This window comes from Sarcophilus harrisii, chromosome 1 (genome assembly GCF_902635505.1).
Source record: "Sarcophilus harrisii chromosome 1, mSarHar1.11, whole genome shotgun sequence".
Lineage (NCBI taxonomy): Eukaryota > Metazoa > Chordata > Mammalia > Dasyuromorphia > Dasyuridae > Sarcophilus > Sarcophilus harrisii.
Window position 1 is genome coordinate 569,270,733 of NC_045426.1, and position 15,707 is coordinate 569,286,439.

At 33.9% G+C, this 15,707-nt stretch overlaps 1 protein-coding gene across 2 annotated transcripts in view; it reads left to right on the plus strand.

Moving 5' to 3' along the window:
* Positions 1-12,020, plus strand: part of RIPK2 (receptor interacting serine/threonine kinase 2) — a 45,415-nt gene extending 33,395 nt beyond the window's left edge. For both annotated transcript variants that reach the window (XM_003760239.4, XM_031946955.1), the window contains exons 9-11: positions 5,204-5,291; positions 7,787-7,939; positions 11,184-12,020. In XM_003760239.4, coding sequence (XP_003760287.1) covers positions 5,204-5,291; positions 7,787-7,939; positions 11,184-11,533 — 591 coding nt within the window. In that variant the 3' untranslated portion in view covers positions 11,534-12,020. The remainder of the gene's footprint in view (positions 1-5,203; positions 5,292-7,786; positions 7,940-11,183) is intronic.
* Positions 12,021-15,707: the final 3,687 nt, after the last annotated feature.

Consider the following 15,707-nt stretch of genomic DNA (forward strand, 5'->3'; position numbering starts at 1 on the left):
AAGTATGCCTATTGTCAAGATCAAAAATGTTGAACACATAGCCCAGGGCTAAGATCTAATAAAAATATAACTGGATACTCTTTTAACAAAATTAATAAAATATATATAAAGGTAATGTGATTTTCTAAGTATTCAATGGTTCTCATTTCTATATGAGGTTAACTCCGCTGACATCAGTACAAAAATCTTGGACAGACTCTGCAGAAAGATAGTGACTTAAGCCTACAAATTAACAAGTGACAGAATAGGTTTTTTCCACTCTTCTTACACCATACTCTTCCACAATGATCCAACGACACTGATGTATTTGTTATTTCTCACACAAGACTCCATCTCCCAACTTTGGACATCTCCTCTGTGCCTGAAAATCCTTCCTTATCTCTGCTTCCTGACTTCCCTAGCTTTCTTCAAGTCAGAGCTAAAGGCCTTCCTTCTACAAGAAGCTTCTCTCAGACCTCTTTAATCTTAGTGGCTTCTTTCTGTTGATTATCTCTAATTTATCACATACTTCTATATAGCTTCTTTGTTCATAATTGTTTCTCTCTTATCTACTGCATCATTCTGTGAGCTTCTTGAGAGTCAGGATTATTTATTGTCTTTCTTTCTATGCCCAATGATTAGCCCAGTGCCCAGCACACAGTAGCACTTAATAAATGTTTGCTGAATGACTGCCTTGTTTGCATTTGGAAAATTGTATAATGCTTTTAAGAATCCTAAGCTTCTCTTTCAGTCAATCAACAATTTCTTAAGCACTTTAAATTATATCAACTATTCGGCTAGGCACTGAGACAAAAATGAAAAAGTTTTTGCCCTTAAAAAGTTTACAGTCTATTATTAGAAGAAAGAACCATGGTCTTTGAGGAATTTTTGTTCTGTAGAGCTATGATATTAGGTCATTGGTAACATGGGAGATCAGAAAGGATCACATTGTTACTTAAACTGATCTTTGAAGTAAACTAATTATTGTAAGGTATGGGGATGAGGGAAGGGAATACAATGCAGACACCAATGGGTTGTGATGACATATCACATGTGAGAAGGATTATAAAACCATTTTGACTAGGCTATAATATGTATAAAGTAGTACATAATAAATGTGGAAAGCTAGATTAGAGACAGGTTCTTTGGGGGCTTTAAATATCAAACAGAGGAATTTGTGTTTTATCCAAGAGGTTATAGAAAGGCTCTGGAGTGTACTGAGCAAGGAGTATGGTTTGGTGGATAGAGAGCTGGGTCTGAAGATCTGGACTTAGACATTTAGTAGCTGTGTGTATGACTCTGGGCACATCACTTAACCTCTGTCTGCTTCAGATTTCTCAATTTTAAGATGGGAATAATGATAGCACCTACCTCACAGGATTGTTGTGAAGATCAAATAGTCTAAAAATTTTTAAAGACTTTGCAAACTTTAAGTCTCTATACAAATGCCACTTATTAGCCATTGTGCTTAAACAAAAAATCCCTTTGACAGCTGTATAGGAAATAGACTCAAGAGGTAGGAAAATCAATTAGGAGTCTATGGTAATAGTCCAGGTGAGATATGATGAGGACCTGAATGAGAGTAGTAATTATAGAAGTGGAAAGAAGGGGAAGGATGAAAAAAATATGGAGAATAGATTCAGTGCAATAGATTGAACATGTGAGATGACAGAGAGTAGAGAGCTGAGAATAATCCCTAAGGTTGCAAACCTTGTTGTCTAGGATAGTGGAATTCTTGATAGAAATGGGGGAGATTGAGAAATAGGTTTCAAGAGAAATTCCTACAGGGCATCCATTTCAAAATGTTAAATAGGCTTTTATGATATGGAAGTATAATATAGGAGAGAGACCTTGGGCTATAGAACTACATATCTATATACATAAAGATATAAATATAGATAAAGATATATCATTTGTTAAATAGGTGCCAGGCGCTGTACTAATGTCTGGGGATACAAAGAACAGCAAAAAAGAAAAAAAAAACCAATCCCTGCTCTCAATGAATTCATAATCTAATGGGGGAATTAACAGAGAAACAACTATGTGCATACTTGGTATTTACAAGTAAATATGTATATATATATGTATATACATATATTTATGTATATGTATATACATATATTTATGTATATGTATATACATATATATTCACTTGGTTCATAAGAAGTTAAAATTAAAAGAACAATATATATGTGTGCTCATATATTTGTATATCGTATTGTGTATGTGTGTACATGCATATGTATGTATGTGTGTATACACACACACACACAAAAGCAACAACTTCTACCCATACATTTATCTCAGTTGATTATTCCATCTTTCCCTGATATTAACTTCTTAAGAGCCAAATCCACAAATAGTAGTTCTAGGGGTAAAACTTAAAACTGTAATTGTATATTTTTTCTTGCTTTTCTTTCTTTCTTCCAAAGAAATAAATATGAACAAGAGATTCGGGGATTAAAAAGTGATTAAGCAGAGAAGAAAGAAAGTTAATAAAGATAAACCACTAAAAAGAAATGCAGGCTTGGTTGGGGTCAAGTGAATAGGATTTTTTAGGGGTAGAGAAACCAAGTGTAATTTTAAACACTATGGAAGCTGCCAATAGATAGATACTGAAGTTGAAGATGTAGGGGGAATGATTTGCAGCAGCCTGTTATAGGAGAGGAGAGAAGCTGAGATTATCTTCATTCTAGATTGGAGCAAAGGAAGAGAGACTGAAGGTCAGTTAATTTTGAAATTAAAAATAAAAGGAGACAAAGGAGCTTGTAATGAATGGCCTCAGTTTTATCAGTAAAGCATTTCTGCTTCAAAAAATATATAACTTAATTATCAGTTTTCCTCCAGTGATTATCACCTCAAATCACTGCACACTACCCTCTACAAATAATTAAAACTAAATTACCCAAAGGACCAGGAAGAGGTGTGTTGGAAGACATGAATAAGCTGCAGTATTGTATCAATGAATAATTTCACTCAAAAATTTTATAGTGATTATCATCAGAGAAATATAAACAGGAAATGGAGCAAGTCATGTAGCAACAGCAAGAGATAACTGATTGGCAGCCTGCACACTCCAGTGGTATCCACAAAATGTCAAGAGATGTAGAAGAAAATTCCCCAAAATGTTGGGTGATCCTCTTTCTATAACTTATAGAAGATTCATGAATTATTGTCACATAAGATAAGAAGGTAGTATGTTTTGCATCATTAGATATTGCTTATATTCATTGAGATCACAACTTCATCAAAGTAATCATTTATCATTGAGACAATCAGTGAATCCACTAACTTTAGTTTTATTACTTTAACATTAAGGATAACATATTTTATTGATTACCTTTCTATAAATTTTTTTTAACTTTTTAAAATTTTTTCTTTATTAACAAGTATTTGTGATTGCCTTTCTGTGGCATGTGACACTACTGACAAATATCTCTTTCTGGATATGCTCTTTTTTTCTTGGCTTTCATAACAATGTTTTTCCTTGTTTGTCTTCCGTGTGTCTTTATTCCTTCATATCTTTCTCTGGTTCCTCCTAATTCTATCTCAAAACTTTGTCCTTAACTTTATTTTCTTGTCTTTCTTTATTCTATCCCAGTTTACCTTTGTGCTAATATCTTCCAAATATGCATATCTAGTTCCAGCTTTTCCTCCTTAGTCTGTCTCCTATTCATCTCTACCTGCCAACACCTTAAATTTAACATGTACCAAAATGAACTCACCTTCTTTAAACATACCTCTTCTCCCAACTTTCCATTTCTACTCATGGCACTCAATCCTCCTAGTAATCCAGTCGTATACCTTTGGAATAATATTAGACACTTTCTCTAACCCCCCACAGTCTCTCTTCTCCTTTCTACTCTCATCACTTCCTCTTGGACTATTGTAATAACTACCTTCCTTTACATAATTTCCATGTTCCAGTTCATTCTTAACAACTGTCAAACCAACCTTCCCAGTCCAAAGATCTATTCATGAATTTAATTTAAAAAACAAAATACAACTCCAATGGCTACTTATAGTTTGTTAGACAAAATATAAACTGCTTAACTTGGCATTTAAGACTGTACCTACAATTAAAACTCTAACCTATCTTTCCTTTCTGTGATCCAGTTAAGTTGACCTGCTCTCCATTCTTGTCCTATTGTCTCCTATTTCCCACTATCCTTCATACCTGTAATATTCTTTCTGCTAATTTTTACTTATTGAAATCCTCTTTTCTCCAAAATTTAACTCACATTTCAGATATTCCAATAAAACCTTCCCTAGGATCTCTCAGCAGAAATTATTCTTCCTGTAAATTTTCCTGGTGCTCTAGTAAAACAAAAAAGTCTTTCTTTGAATCATTTCCCTTACATATGATAATCAGCATTATGTATACTTACTTAAGAATGCCTCAAATCCTTCAAGTGAAAAATAATAGTTCCCCTGAGTTCCAAGATTGCCATTATCATCTTAGCTCTAGTGTAGCACAGTATTTTACATATATAGTAAGTTAAGCATTTAAGTTGTTTTAACTGAATTTAATCACTGTCTTCTAATTCCTATGTAAGACTGTAAGAAATAAATAAGTGATTCATTAAAAGTGCTTTTTTCATGAAACTGCTACTTTTCTAATGATGGCGAAACTCGAGTGTTAACAGATTAAGTTATTGACTGTAAACCAATTTCAGGCTTTTTAAAAATTTTATGTTCTATCATAAAAAGGTCATCAATATTCATTAGGAATGATGAGAGATGGGGGAGAAAGCGTTATATATTCTCATTAGCATCATTCCCTAAATTTTATGGATAACAGAACTAAGTTATTCAGTAAGTTCAATAAGTATGTTAAGTATTTCATGTCTTTCCGTTGCTTTTCTGTTCATTTTATTTTTTAATTTATAATTTATAATATTGGAGAACTATATGAAGTAATGAAAAGTTAAATAACCCAACCTTACAGCTGGTGAAAGATAGAGCCAGGATTCAGCTCAGGTGTTTCTAACTCCAAGGCCCATGTCCTATTCACTGTACGAACTTGCCTATCTAAGACTACGCTGAGAGTTCCATATATAGTCAAAACACCAGGTCCAACATACCAAAAAAAATAGATGAATAATAGTGCTTTAATTATTTTCATTTGAAAATCAGACTTATGATTTCAGATTCTTTAGGAGTTATGCTATTAAATACCTTTGAAAAAATAATATTATTTGATTGATTTTTTTTCTCATTTTAGGAATCATGTGGAACTCAGGTGACTGTAAGGAGTGATCCTGAAATAGCAAGGTCTCTATCAACCACTCAAGACAATGTCTTTTCTTCTGGTGTGTAAGCTTGTCACTCAGTATTAATTTGAAAGTTTTCCTTTTTTTCTATTAATATTTAACATTCTTGGAAAGAAACTATTATATGTCTTATGTATATTCAAAATCCATTGCAATATTAATGTTAATAATATTGATGAAGATGGTAAATTACAGCATAGAATTATTTGGTTCATTTTACCTCTAATTACATATATAAGTGACATACATATATATATATGGTTATATTATTATAATATATTTAAAATAGAAATTTAAAAATAATAATAAAGTTTACAGATCTCACATTCTAACCTTTTAAGATCTATGGGGATCTTTATCTCTCATCCAGTGTGTTACCTAACTGCTACCCTAGTTTTATATCAAGTTACAAAGCTGATACATATTCCATCCTTCCCTGAAGACTTCTATCAGTCTGATGTCAATCCACTAATCACCACTCTCTGGGTCTGTTTCTTCAACCAGTTTCAAATGCACTTAACTCTCTTATCATAGAGCCAACTTTTCTCTCCATTTTGTATACAATGGTAAACGTGAATTATTTTTCAGATACTCTGCAGAAACTCAGAGATACCATAGCTACAACATTGCCCTGAGAAAACAATTTACTGACCCTGTCAAAAAGGGAAATTAGGTTAACCTGGCAACCCAGACTGACTCACATTAGTAACCACTTCTCTAAGGGCTCATAAACTTTCCCTTTAATCACATGTTCTTCAATGCTGTCAAAAATAGAAGTCAAGACCATAAACCAATAGTTTAAAGAATCTACCTTCTCCTTTTTGAAAGTCAAGAAGATGTTCCCTTATTGCAGTCCTGCAGCATCTTCCTCATGCACCATTTTTAAAAACATCATCAGCAAATATGTAAAGAGTTTTGCAAACCTTATAACTCCATTTAAATGCTAACTATTATTATCAACAATCATCTTCTCAAATTGTTATATTAAAGGGGGGGAGTTATCTTATGTGGTCATTTGATTTGGACTCTTCTGAACAAATAAAACTCTCTATCTCCATCTCCTTACTTTTTAATTCCTCATTCCCCATTTTTATTCTATTATTTTTAATTCAAACATCATTCTCCTTCAGAAAAAAAACTGGAATAATATAGGAGCTGTTAGTCTTTGACAGGGTCTCCCTTCTTCTTGATCTTCAGGTTAAGATTCTTTTGGTCAGATCTGAAAGCTATTAGGCAAATAAATTCTTTGTGTCTGATATTAAATACATTCCATCTCTGGCTAGTGCTCATTGGATTAGATTAGATAGAACTGGTCCAAAAGTCTACTATTCTTGTATTCAAACCTCATTCTAAATAAAGCATCATCTTCCCAGCTAACTCTTCTCATATCTACTTTTTTTCTTTTCTGCATAATACTATTGCCACCACTACTATTACTACAAACACCAGTATTACTCTCTTACTGGTACTTTTACTACTACTACTACTACTACTACCACTAATACTGCCACCTCTACCACTAATATAACTTCTACTATTATTAACATCACTATCATTATTACTGTTAATATCACTTCTACAATATCACCATTCCTAACACTACCAGCACCACCACTACCATTACTACCATTATTACCATGACCACTACTCTCAGTATTACTACTGCTTCCATCACCATTATCACTACTGTCACCACCAGCATTATTATTACCACCATGACTACTGCCATCATTATTATTATTGTCATCACCATCACTATTATTCCTACACCACCACCACCATCTGCTATATACATGCACATGCTATCTTATTGGATCCTCATAACAATCCCATGAGATAGATACTGTTATTGACCCTATTTTACTCATGAAGGTTGTGCCTTAATTCAGTAATTATGACAAAAATACGACCCAATTGTTAGTTTCTTTCCCAGGTCTTCATAATCTCTGGATAGCTTGAAGGATTCCTTTGATATTATGTCTTCCTGTGAATTACCTGAAGTTTCTATCAGTTGGCAGGTTTGGCAAGTATTGGGAGATTTTCCATGATATCTTTGGTACATCTGGAAAAGGTGGAATCCCTCCTTTTTCATGCAAAGTCACCATATGAGCATGTCAGCAGTGAGGTGCTAAACATCACGACTTTCCTTTCTCTATAGCCAATTTTGATTGCCTTCTCTCTTGGCAACATAGGTAGACTCTCATCTTGATCTCACAAGAGACTGCTTCCTACCTAATTAAAATTTTAAATTCAAGGTACCATAAGTCTCTATTTCTTAGGAAGACTTTCTTAACTTCCTTATTGTTAATATTCTTTTCTTGAAGACATATTAGCTGCCCTTATCTGAGCAATACTGTATTACCTAGTAAAAGTTAAGCTGTCTAATTTTCCTCTTTCCTTGTATTCCCAGCTCTGAACATGGTGCCTTTTTTCAGTTAATATCTATTGATATGAACTAAATCGAATGGGATTTCCAGAGTGATATAAGAGATATTTTGCATATGATGACCTAATGACAACTTTGTGTCTTACAGTACAAAATCAAGAGTTGTCAACACTGCCTCATTCAGTAGCAAATAACAGCTGGGTTGGTAGCATTTCTTCAATCCAAAGGGCTAAATTGTACAACCAGCAGACAACTTATTCTTCAGCAGTAATACAGCCGCTCAGAGCTGAAGGAAATTCAGGTAAAACAATTGCTACTTGACATTTTTAAATGATATTGTTGACAATTTGAATAATTCATAAATGGGTCTTTTGGTAAGCCTGATTGTTTTGTCCTTAATTCCATGATGATGATGGTGATGAACATTTATGTAGTATTTTAAGATTTGCAAAGTGCTTTACAAATATTGCCTTGTTTGAACCCAACAACCCTGGAAGGTACATATTATTTTCTCCATTTTACAGAGGAAACTGTGACAGACCAAGGTTAAATGACTTAACCAGGATCTTCAGGATGTTCTTCAGACCAGATTTTACTCATGTCTTCCTAATTCCTATCCCAGAGCTTTACTGGCTATACCACTTGCTGCTTTTATCCATTATATATTGCCATATTGAAATGCAATCAGCAGCATTGGTTAAGATGATTTTGCATGAATACTTGACCATGGGATAAGGAACCCTCATAAGAATTGCCTGTGACTTAATGCTGATTAAAATTGTGGAGTATTCAAGCATCAGAATATTCTCTTTGGGAAAAAAGAATTTTAATGAATTCCATAAATATTATTTAGAAGCTTAATCTGTGCTAATCATATAGAATGATACAGTAATTAATAAGGCTTGATCATTGTTCTGAAAGAGCTTCCCATCTTATAGGAGAGATAAAACATGTGCTCCAAAAAGTTACAATCTTATTAGACTATAAGTGCAAAAGAGACTGTGGGGTGGAATAAAATAAAGCTTTTTGATGGGCACTTGAGTTAGACTTTGATGAGTGGTTGATTAAGTTGATAAGTGGTACTTTCCAGACGTAGTTATATTGAACAAAATAAAGAAACAAAAGCAGGATAGTAGGGCAAGAACAAAATCACATTTTAAGCTGGAAGAGAATCATTTTAAACTAAAGGACCATTTTCTTAAATAAAAAATAATATAGGCATCTTTGTTTTAAATATTGGTAAAACAAAGATGCCTATATTATTTTTTATAGAGTAAGTGGAAAAGATGTTCTGGGTTGGGAAAGTACCTCAACTTTCTAGCATTGCCCTGAGTATCACTTTCATTTCCCTTCTCCATCTAGAGGAAGCCATGCAAATACCTGTGTCCAAAAGAAAATAAAACAATCTTTTAACAGAATATTCAGTGAGATGAAAACCCAAAGTTTAGATGGCTTAGTTTTTTTGAGGAAATAGTTTTAATAGTTCAATTGATATTCATTGTTTACACATTTCAACTGATACTTGTTTAGTATATATTTATTATACATTTGATGGTGCAAATAAACTGGTTTTTGTTATTAATATATTTTTATTATAAAGTTGATAGATCAATTTAACTGTGATTAATGATGTGTTAATATGTTACATATATATTATATGTGATCATATATGTGTGTGTATTTATAATGTATATGTGTATATATAATGTATACATATGTATATATAATGCATATGTATATAATATATAATGTATATATGTATATTTTACATACATATATATTATAATTAATATAATTATACACATACATGTATAATATATAATGTGTGTATATGTATGATATATGTATAATATATAATGTATGTATAATTATATATGTATATTTATATACATATATATTATAATTTATATAATTATAAATATATGTATAATTTATAATGTATATATAATATATGTATATTATATAATACATATATATTATATGTGATTAATGATATGTTACATATATATTATATATTTAATGGTGTAATTCAAATGATCTTTAGAACATTATGATACACATTAAGGAAGTTACATAGTAGAGATAAGTCATAGTTTCCACCCTCACAGAACTTGAAGTAGGTGTGATACATACTTAATAACGTAAAACAAATGCATGCCACGTGTATGAAAGGTACAAATGGAATAGTGTTTAAGTTTATAATACATTTTAAAATAATAGAACAGTAGGATCATCCAAACTTGGGGAAAGTCTTAAATGCCAGCCTAATGAATATAATCTTTACTTAGCAGGTGCTAGGGAGAAAGAGACCATTACTGACTAAGGAAATCAAGGAAGTCTTCCTGAAAGAAATAGCATTTGATCTAGATTTTAAAGAATGGGTAGCTGTTCAATGTGTGCCAGGAAAAAGTAGAGAAAATCCCAAAAGGTCTATAAGTGGGAAAGGGCAGAATGATAGGAACAGGGAATAATTTGGCCTGGAGCAGAGTAGTATGAATAAACTTGGAAAACTCTGCTTCATATCTCTTTCAGTCCATCCTGTAATCAGGTATCAAAGAGCCCTTTTCTAAAGTGCAAACCCTTACATGTCTTAATCATACTTATTCAATTGTAAGGTCTCTTTCTTATCTCCAGGATCAAATACTAAATCCTCTGTTTATTTTCTAAAGCCCTTCACAACCTGGCCAATTCTACCTTTCCAGACTTTTTTATACTTTTCTCCCCTCCTTCTCTGGACCCCTGTGACACTAGTCATTTTGCTGTTCCATGGACACTGCATTCTATCTCCTGGCTGTCTTTTTCACTGTCTGTCCTCCAGGCCTGTGATGCTTCCTCTCATCACCTCTGCCTTTTGGTCTCATTACCTTCCTTCAAAACTAAGGTACTACCTTCTATAAGAAGCCCTTTCTCCTCACTTCTTCCCTCTGAGATGACCTCCCATTTAGAAAGTGGGTGTCTATACCACACACACACTACACACATGCACATGCACACGCACACACACACATATATATACATAGCTGTTTGTCCCCCTCCCCTCCATTAAAACATAAGCTTCTTAAGGGCAGGGACTTGAGCGCCTTTCTTACAGTATCCTACACATCCCTTATTTTTCAGTTGTTATAATATGATTTTCATACTTCATTCTGGAAGAGGTCCAAAATGACAACACTTTATTAGGGTTGAGGAACAGTTTGTGTGTCCACTGTGGATGATCAGACTAATTTTAGCTCAGAAGACTCTACCACGGCTTGGGCACAAATAGTCTGCATGCACATTTGGAGTGGATCTTTTTGATTATTTGTATATGGAAAGGTTGTGTTTGTTGGTATTGAAGTTCAAAATAATACATTTTAAAAGAATAGAATAGTATGGTCATCCAAACTTAGAGAAAGTTTTACATGCCAGTCTAATGACTATAATCTTTACTTGGCAGGTGCTAGTGAACCACCAGAAGATTTTTTTAAACAAAGAATGATAGGATTTCTGAAAAGTAATGCTGTAAGTTGACATCTGCCTTTTGTATTTTTTTTTTTTGCCATTAGATCTCCTGTCAGAGAGTCAGGGAAATGATATTGCCCAGCAGTGGATCCAAAGCAAAAGGGAAGACATTGTGAACCAGATGACCGAAGCTTGTCTCAACCAGTGCCTGGATGCCCTTCTGTCAAAGGATTTGCTTATGAAGGAAGACTATGAACTTATTTACACCAAACCTACAAGGACCTCAAAAGTGAGACAAATGTTAGATACCTCCGACATCCAAGGAGAAGAGTTTGCCAAAATTATAATACAGAAATTGAAAGATAACAAACAATTGGGTCTTCAGCCATACCCAGAAATATCTGTGGTTTCTAGGGGAACATCTTTAAATTTATACCAAAATAAAAGCTTTTAAGTGTTTACTTACCAGGAGGGAAAGTTATTTTATGAAAAGACATTTTTTCTCTCTCATGATTCAGCTACAACAATATTTTGAAAATTATATTATAACAATTATAAACTATATTTTGAAAATTAAGTGTATCACTGAGATCTCTTTTAAAGTTATTGTAATTATTTCTGGACTCAACCCCACAGAACATCAAAGTATTTTTTTATGAATACGAAGTGGAAAATTTTCACTGTAGGAGGTACCTTACTATGTTGTATTTTGTAAATTTATGTTGTTTTAAGGATAAAGTAATTTTATGTGTTCATAAAAAGTGTTATATGAAATATTTTTCTGATGTAAGCCATTTCTACAATTGCTAGCTTTGTGAAGGATTTATTACTTGACTAAAATACACTAAGATTTCAGTAATGTATTTTTCTGATTGTAAGCCATTTCTATAATTGCTAGCTTTGTGAAGTATTTATTATTTGCCTAAAATACATTAAGGTTTCAAAAAGCATTTCTTTGTTTATCAAGTAAGAACAGTAATAGTAGTTGACATCTATGTAGTACTTACCATATTCCAAGTACGGCGGGGGGAAGGGGGGGGGATCCTGAGAGGTATGTGTTGTTTTTATCCCCATTTTAAAGATGAGAAAAATAGAGGCAAACAAAACTTATCCTTATCCTTATCCTAGAGGATAAGTGTCATGCAGATGGCTGCACAGCTAGTAAGTGTCTAAGGTCAAATTCGAATTCAGGTTTTCCAGACCCCAGATCAAATAATAGCACAAAAGTACTTTAGTATTTCAGGGATCTGTCTTTTGGAAATGTGACCGGTCGTTCCCACCATTAATACAAGATGGAAATTACCTTTTAATTTAGAGGGCTTGGACGTTTTTGTTTTGTTTATTTTTTAAAATCAGATCTGTGATTAATTTCTTAGGTTTCTAAAACTCCTAGATAAGGAAACTCCTTATACAAATGCAATAGTTCATTTCTTCTGTAATAGTTGGAAGGTATTCGTCGAAGCACTGAAAGTTAAGTGATTTGTTCAGAATCACAACGTAAGTATGTATCAGAATTGGGATTTGAATTAGGCCTTCCTTACATGGAAACAGTTTATTTAGAATACATCGAGATGGCAAAATGGAAAGAATATGGGTTTTAGGCAGAAAGACTTGAATTGGAATTCTGACTTGAATTAGAATTCCAACTTGAACACTTCTGTGATGTGTGATCCTGGGTGTGAGACACTTCTCTTTTTGTTTGTTTACACATGTGTCAAATAGCATCTTCTTCAAAGAATTGTCAAAACATGATTAAAAACTCCTTAAAGTGCTATATATACTAGATGATGTAATTAGTATTATCTACTACAACACACTGCCTCTCTTAGATAGTTTTTATTATTGTGGCTTAAAAAAGAAAGTCATCATCTTGTATGTTCTTTGAACTTGATTAGCCTGGACTTCAAATCATAGTGTAGCACAGGGAAAAGGCATCCTAGCTATCAAGTCAGAGGACCCGAGATTTATAACCTAATTCTGATTCTTTTTCTTTCAGAATAATAGCTTTTTATTTTCAAAATATATGCAAAGATAGCATTCAACATTCAGCCTTGCAAAACCTTGTGTTCCATATTTTTCTCCCTCCCTTCCTACCAGCCCCCTCCCCTAGAGAGCAAGTAATCCAATATAGGTTAAACATGTTCAGTTCTTATAAACATTTCCACATTTATCATGCTACACAAGAAAAATCAGATCAAAAAGGTGAAAAATGAGGGGGGAAAGCAGGCAATTTACAACAAAAAAGGTGAAAATACTTGCTGTGATCCATATTCAATCCCCATAGTTCTCTCTCTGGGCCTAAATGACTCCATCACAAATCTATCAGAATTGATCTGATCACCTTATTGTTGAAAAGAGTCAAGTCCATCACATTTGAGTGTTACATAATTTTGTTGTTGCTGTACAATGTTCTCTTGGATCTACTCAATTCTCTTAGTATCAGTTCATGTAAGTTTCTCCAGCCCTTTCTGAAATCATCCTGATGATTCATAATATTCCATTGCATTCATATACCATAACTTGTTCAGCCATTCCCCATGTGATAGTCATCCACTCAGTTTCCAGTTCCTTGCCATTAAAAAAGGGGCTGCTCTAAACATTTTTGCACACTTTTTTTATACTTGTGTAATCCTTTATTTCTTTATCTTCAAAATGACTAACAGGCCTTTAAGATATTTATTAGGTTTAGCTATGTGATTCTCTAGGTAGTCCAACCCTAGGCTGATAGTCAAAGCTTTCCATCTTAGGACGAGTTTTGAGATTTTTCCTGACATAGCTTCCAAAATTCAGGGGCAAGCTGTAGTCCATCCCTCCATCTAACAAATTCCAGTGATCCCTCTTACCTTTAGGATCAAATATAACATCTTTCTGGCATTTGAAACCCTTCATATAACCCCTCCCTCCCACCTTTCCTTTTATACCTTACTCTCCAAAATGAACTCTTTGATCCAGTGACATTGGCCTCCTGCTTCTCCAGAAGGCACTCCATCGTTCAGTTCTGGACATTTTCTCTGTCCCCCATATTGGAATGCTTTCGCTTCTAACTTCCCTGACTTCCTTCAATATCCTTCCATCTTTCTTTTCCTAGGCCCTCTTAGTTCTTCCTTCTGTAGCTTACTTCCTACTTATATATTTCCTACATAAAGCTCATTTTTATATATTTGTTTGCATTTTGTTACCTCCCCTTAAATTGTGAACCCCTTAAGGGTAGTAATTATCTTTTGCTTCTTTTTGAATCTCCATCCCTTAGCACAGTCCCTGACATATTGCAGGTGCTTAATAAATGCTTGTGTTAGGCATTAATGACTAGGTGCATCACAATGAGACATTAGAGCATCTCTGTAGTAGAAACAACTTGGATGTTGGAATACAGGGGAGGCACCTGACAGGGGCTGCTGACGATCCAACCCAGAATGGATCTCCTCTAGTGAGAGGATAATACATGGAAACTGAGAGGCAGTTGCTGTTCTCTGACCTCTCTCTTCTTCCCTCTGCCTCCAATCCATCTCATTCCCAGTCCAACACCTGTGTCAGCAAAGGCTGCCCTGCAACTCCTTCAGATGCCATGATCCACAGCTGTGGAGACTCTCGGAGAATTGACCTGTCCCTTAACACCTGGAAATACCTTTCCTATCAACAAACTCATAATCTGAACCTTCAAAGATCATCTGGTCCAACCTCATTAGTTTACAGATGAGAAAGTTTAAAGACTTGCTCATGTGACTGAGATGGGATTTGAAGCCACATCTCAAAATCTAGTGCTTTACATCAGACCAATGATGATATTTATTCCTGTAAAATATTGTTTCATCTTTAAAATAACTGAAGTTTCAAATTCATCATATACCAGTTTCAAATTTTAGTTCTGTGGGAAAAGGAAGCTGCCATCTAATTTCCTCTTTTGTTGGTGTAAGATATTATGAAATAAGTCTTGATTCCTTTTTAGAAATATCAACTTCTGAAATGGATTTCTGAAACTGCTTTAAAATTTAGCTTAAAAATGTATTGAGTGCTTCAGATCTCCTGATGTAGAAATATTACTTGGATTAGTACTGAATATTTCCATTGCACTGGAACCAATTGTCATATTGATATAATTATAAGTTCATAAAAATGTGATCACTTTTTATACTTATCAGGATCCAACCAGAATTGATCAAATCCTTGGGAGCTCAAGAGATCTACAAGAGAGAAAGAGAGGGGAGAGCAAAGTCCTTAAGACAAAGACCTGGGAGATACCCATACCAAAGGGAGCAGGAGATAAAGGAGAAGGAGGAAAAGGAGTGGTAAGACAGAAAGGAAAAGTAGTATCTGAAAATCCAAGGGAAGAGAATATCTAGGAGCTATGTCAAAACAGCTATGTCAGCTGTCAAAACTTCTAGAGAGATCCATTAAGATGGGAAAAAGACCATCAGACTTAGCAAATAAAGCCATCATAAGTATTCTTTAGGAAAGTAGTTTCCTTTTCAAAGTGTTGAGAAATGAATGAGTTTAAAATGTGTAAAATGTGAAGATAGCAAATGTAGGCAGTTGTTTCTTAAAGTTTTGATATAAAGATTTATAGAATAATAGGGGACATTGGAGCAAGTGTGCACCCTCCAATGCTGAACAAGGGTGATAGTGGACAG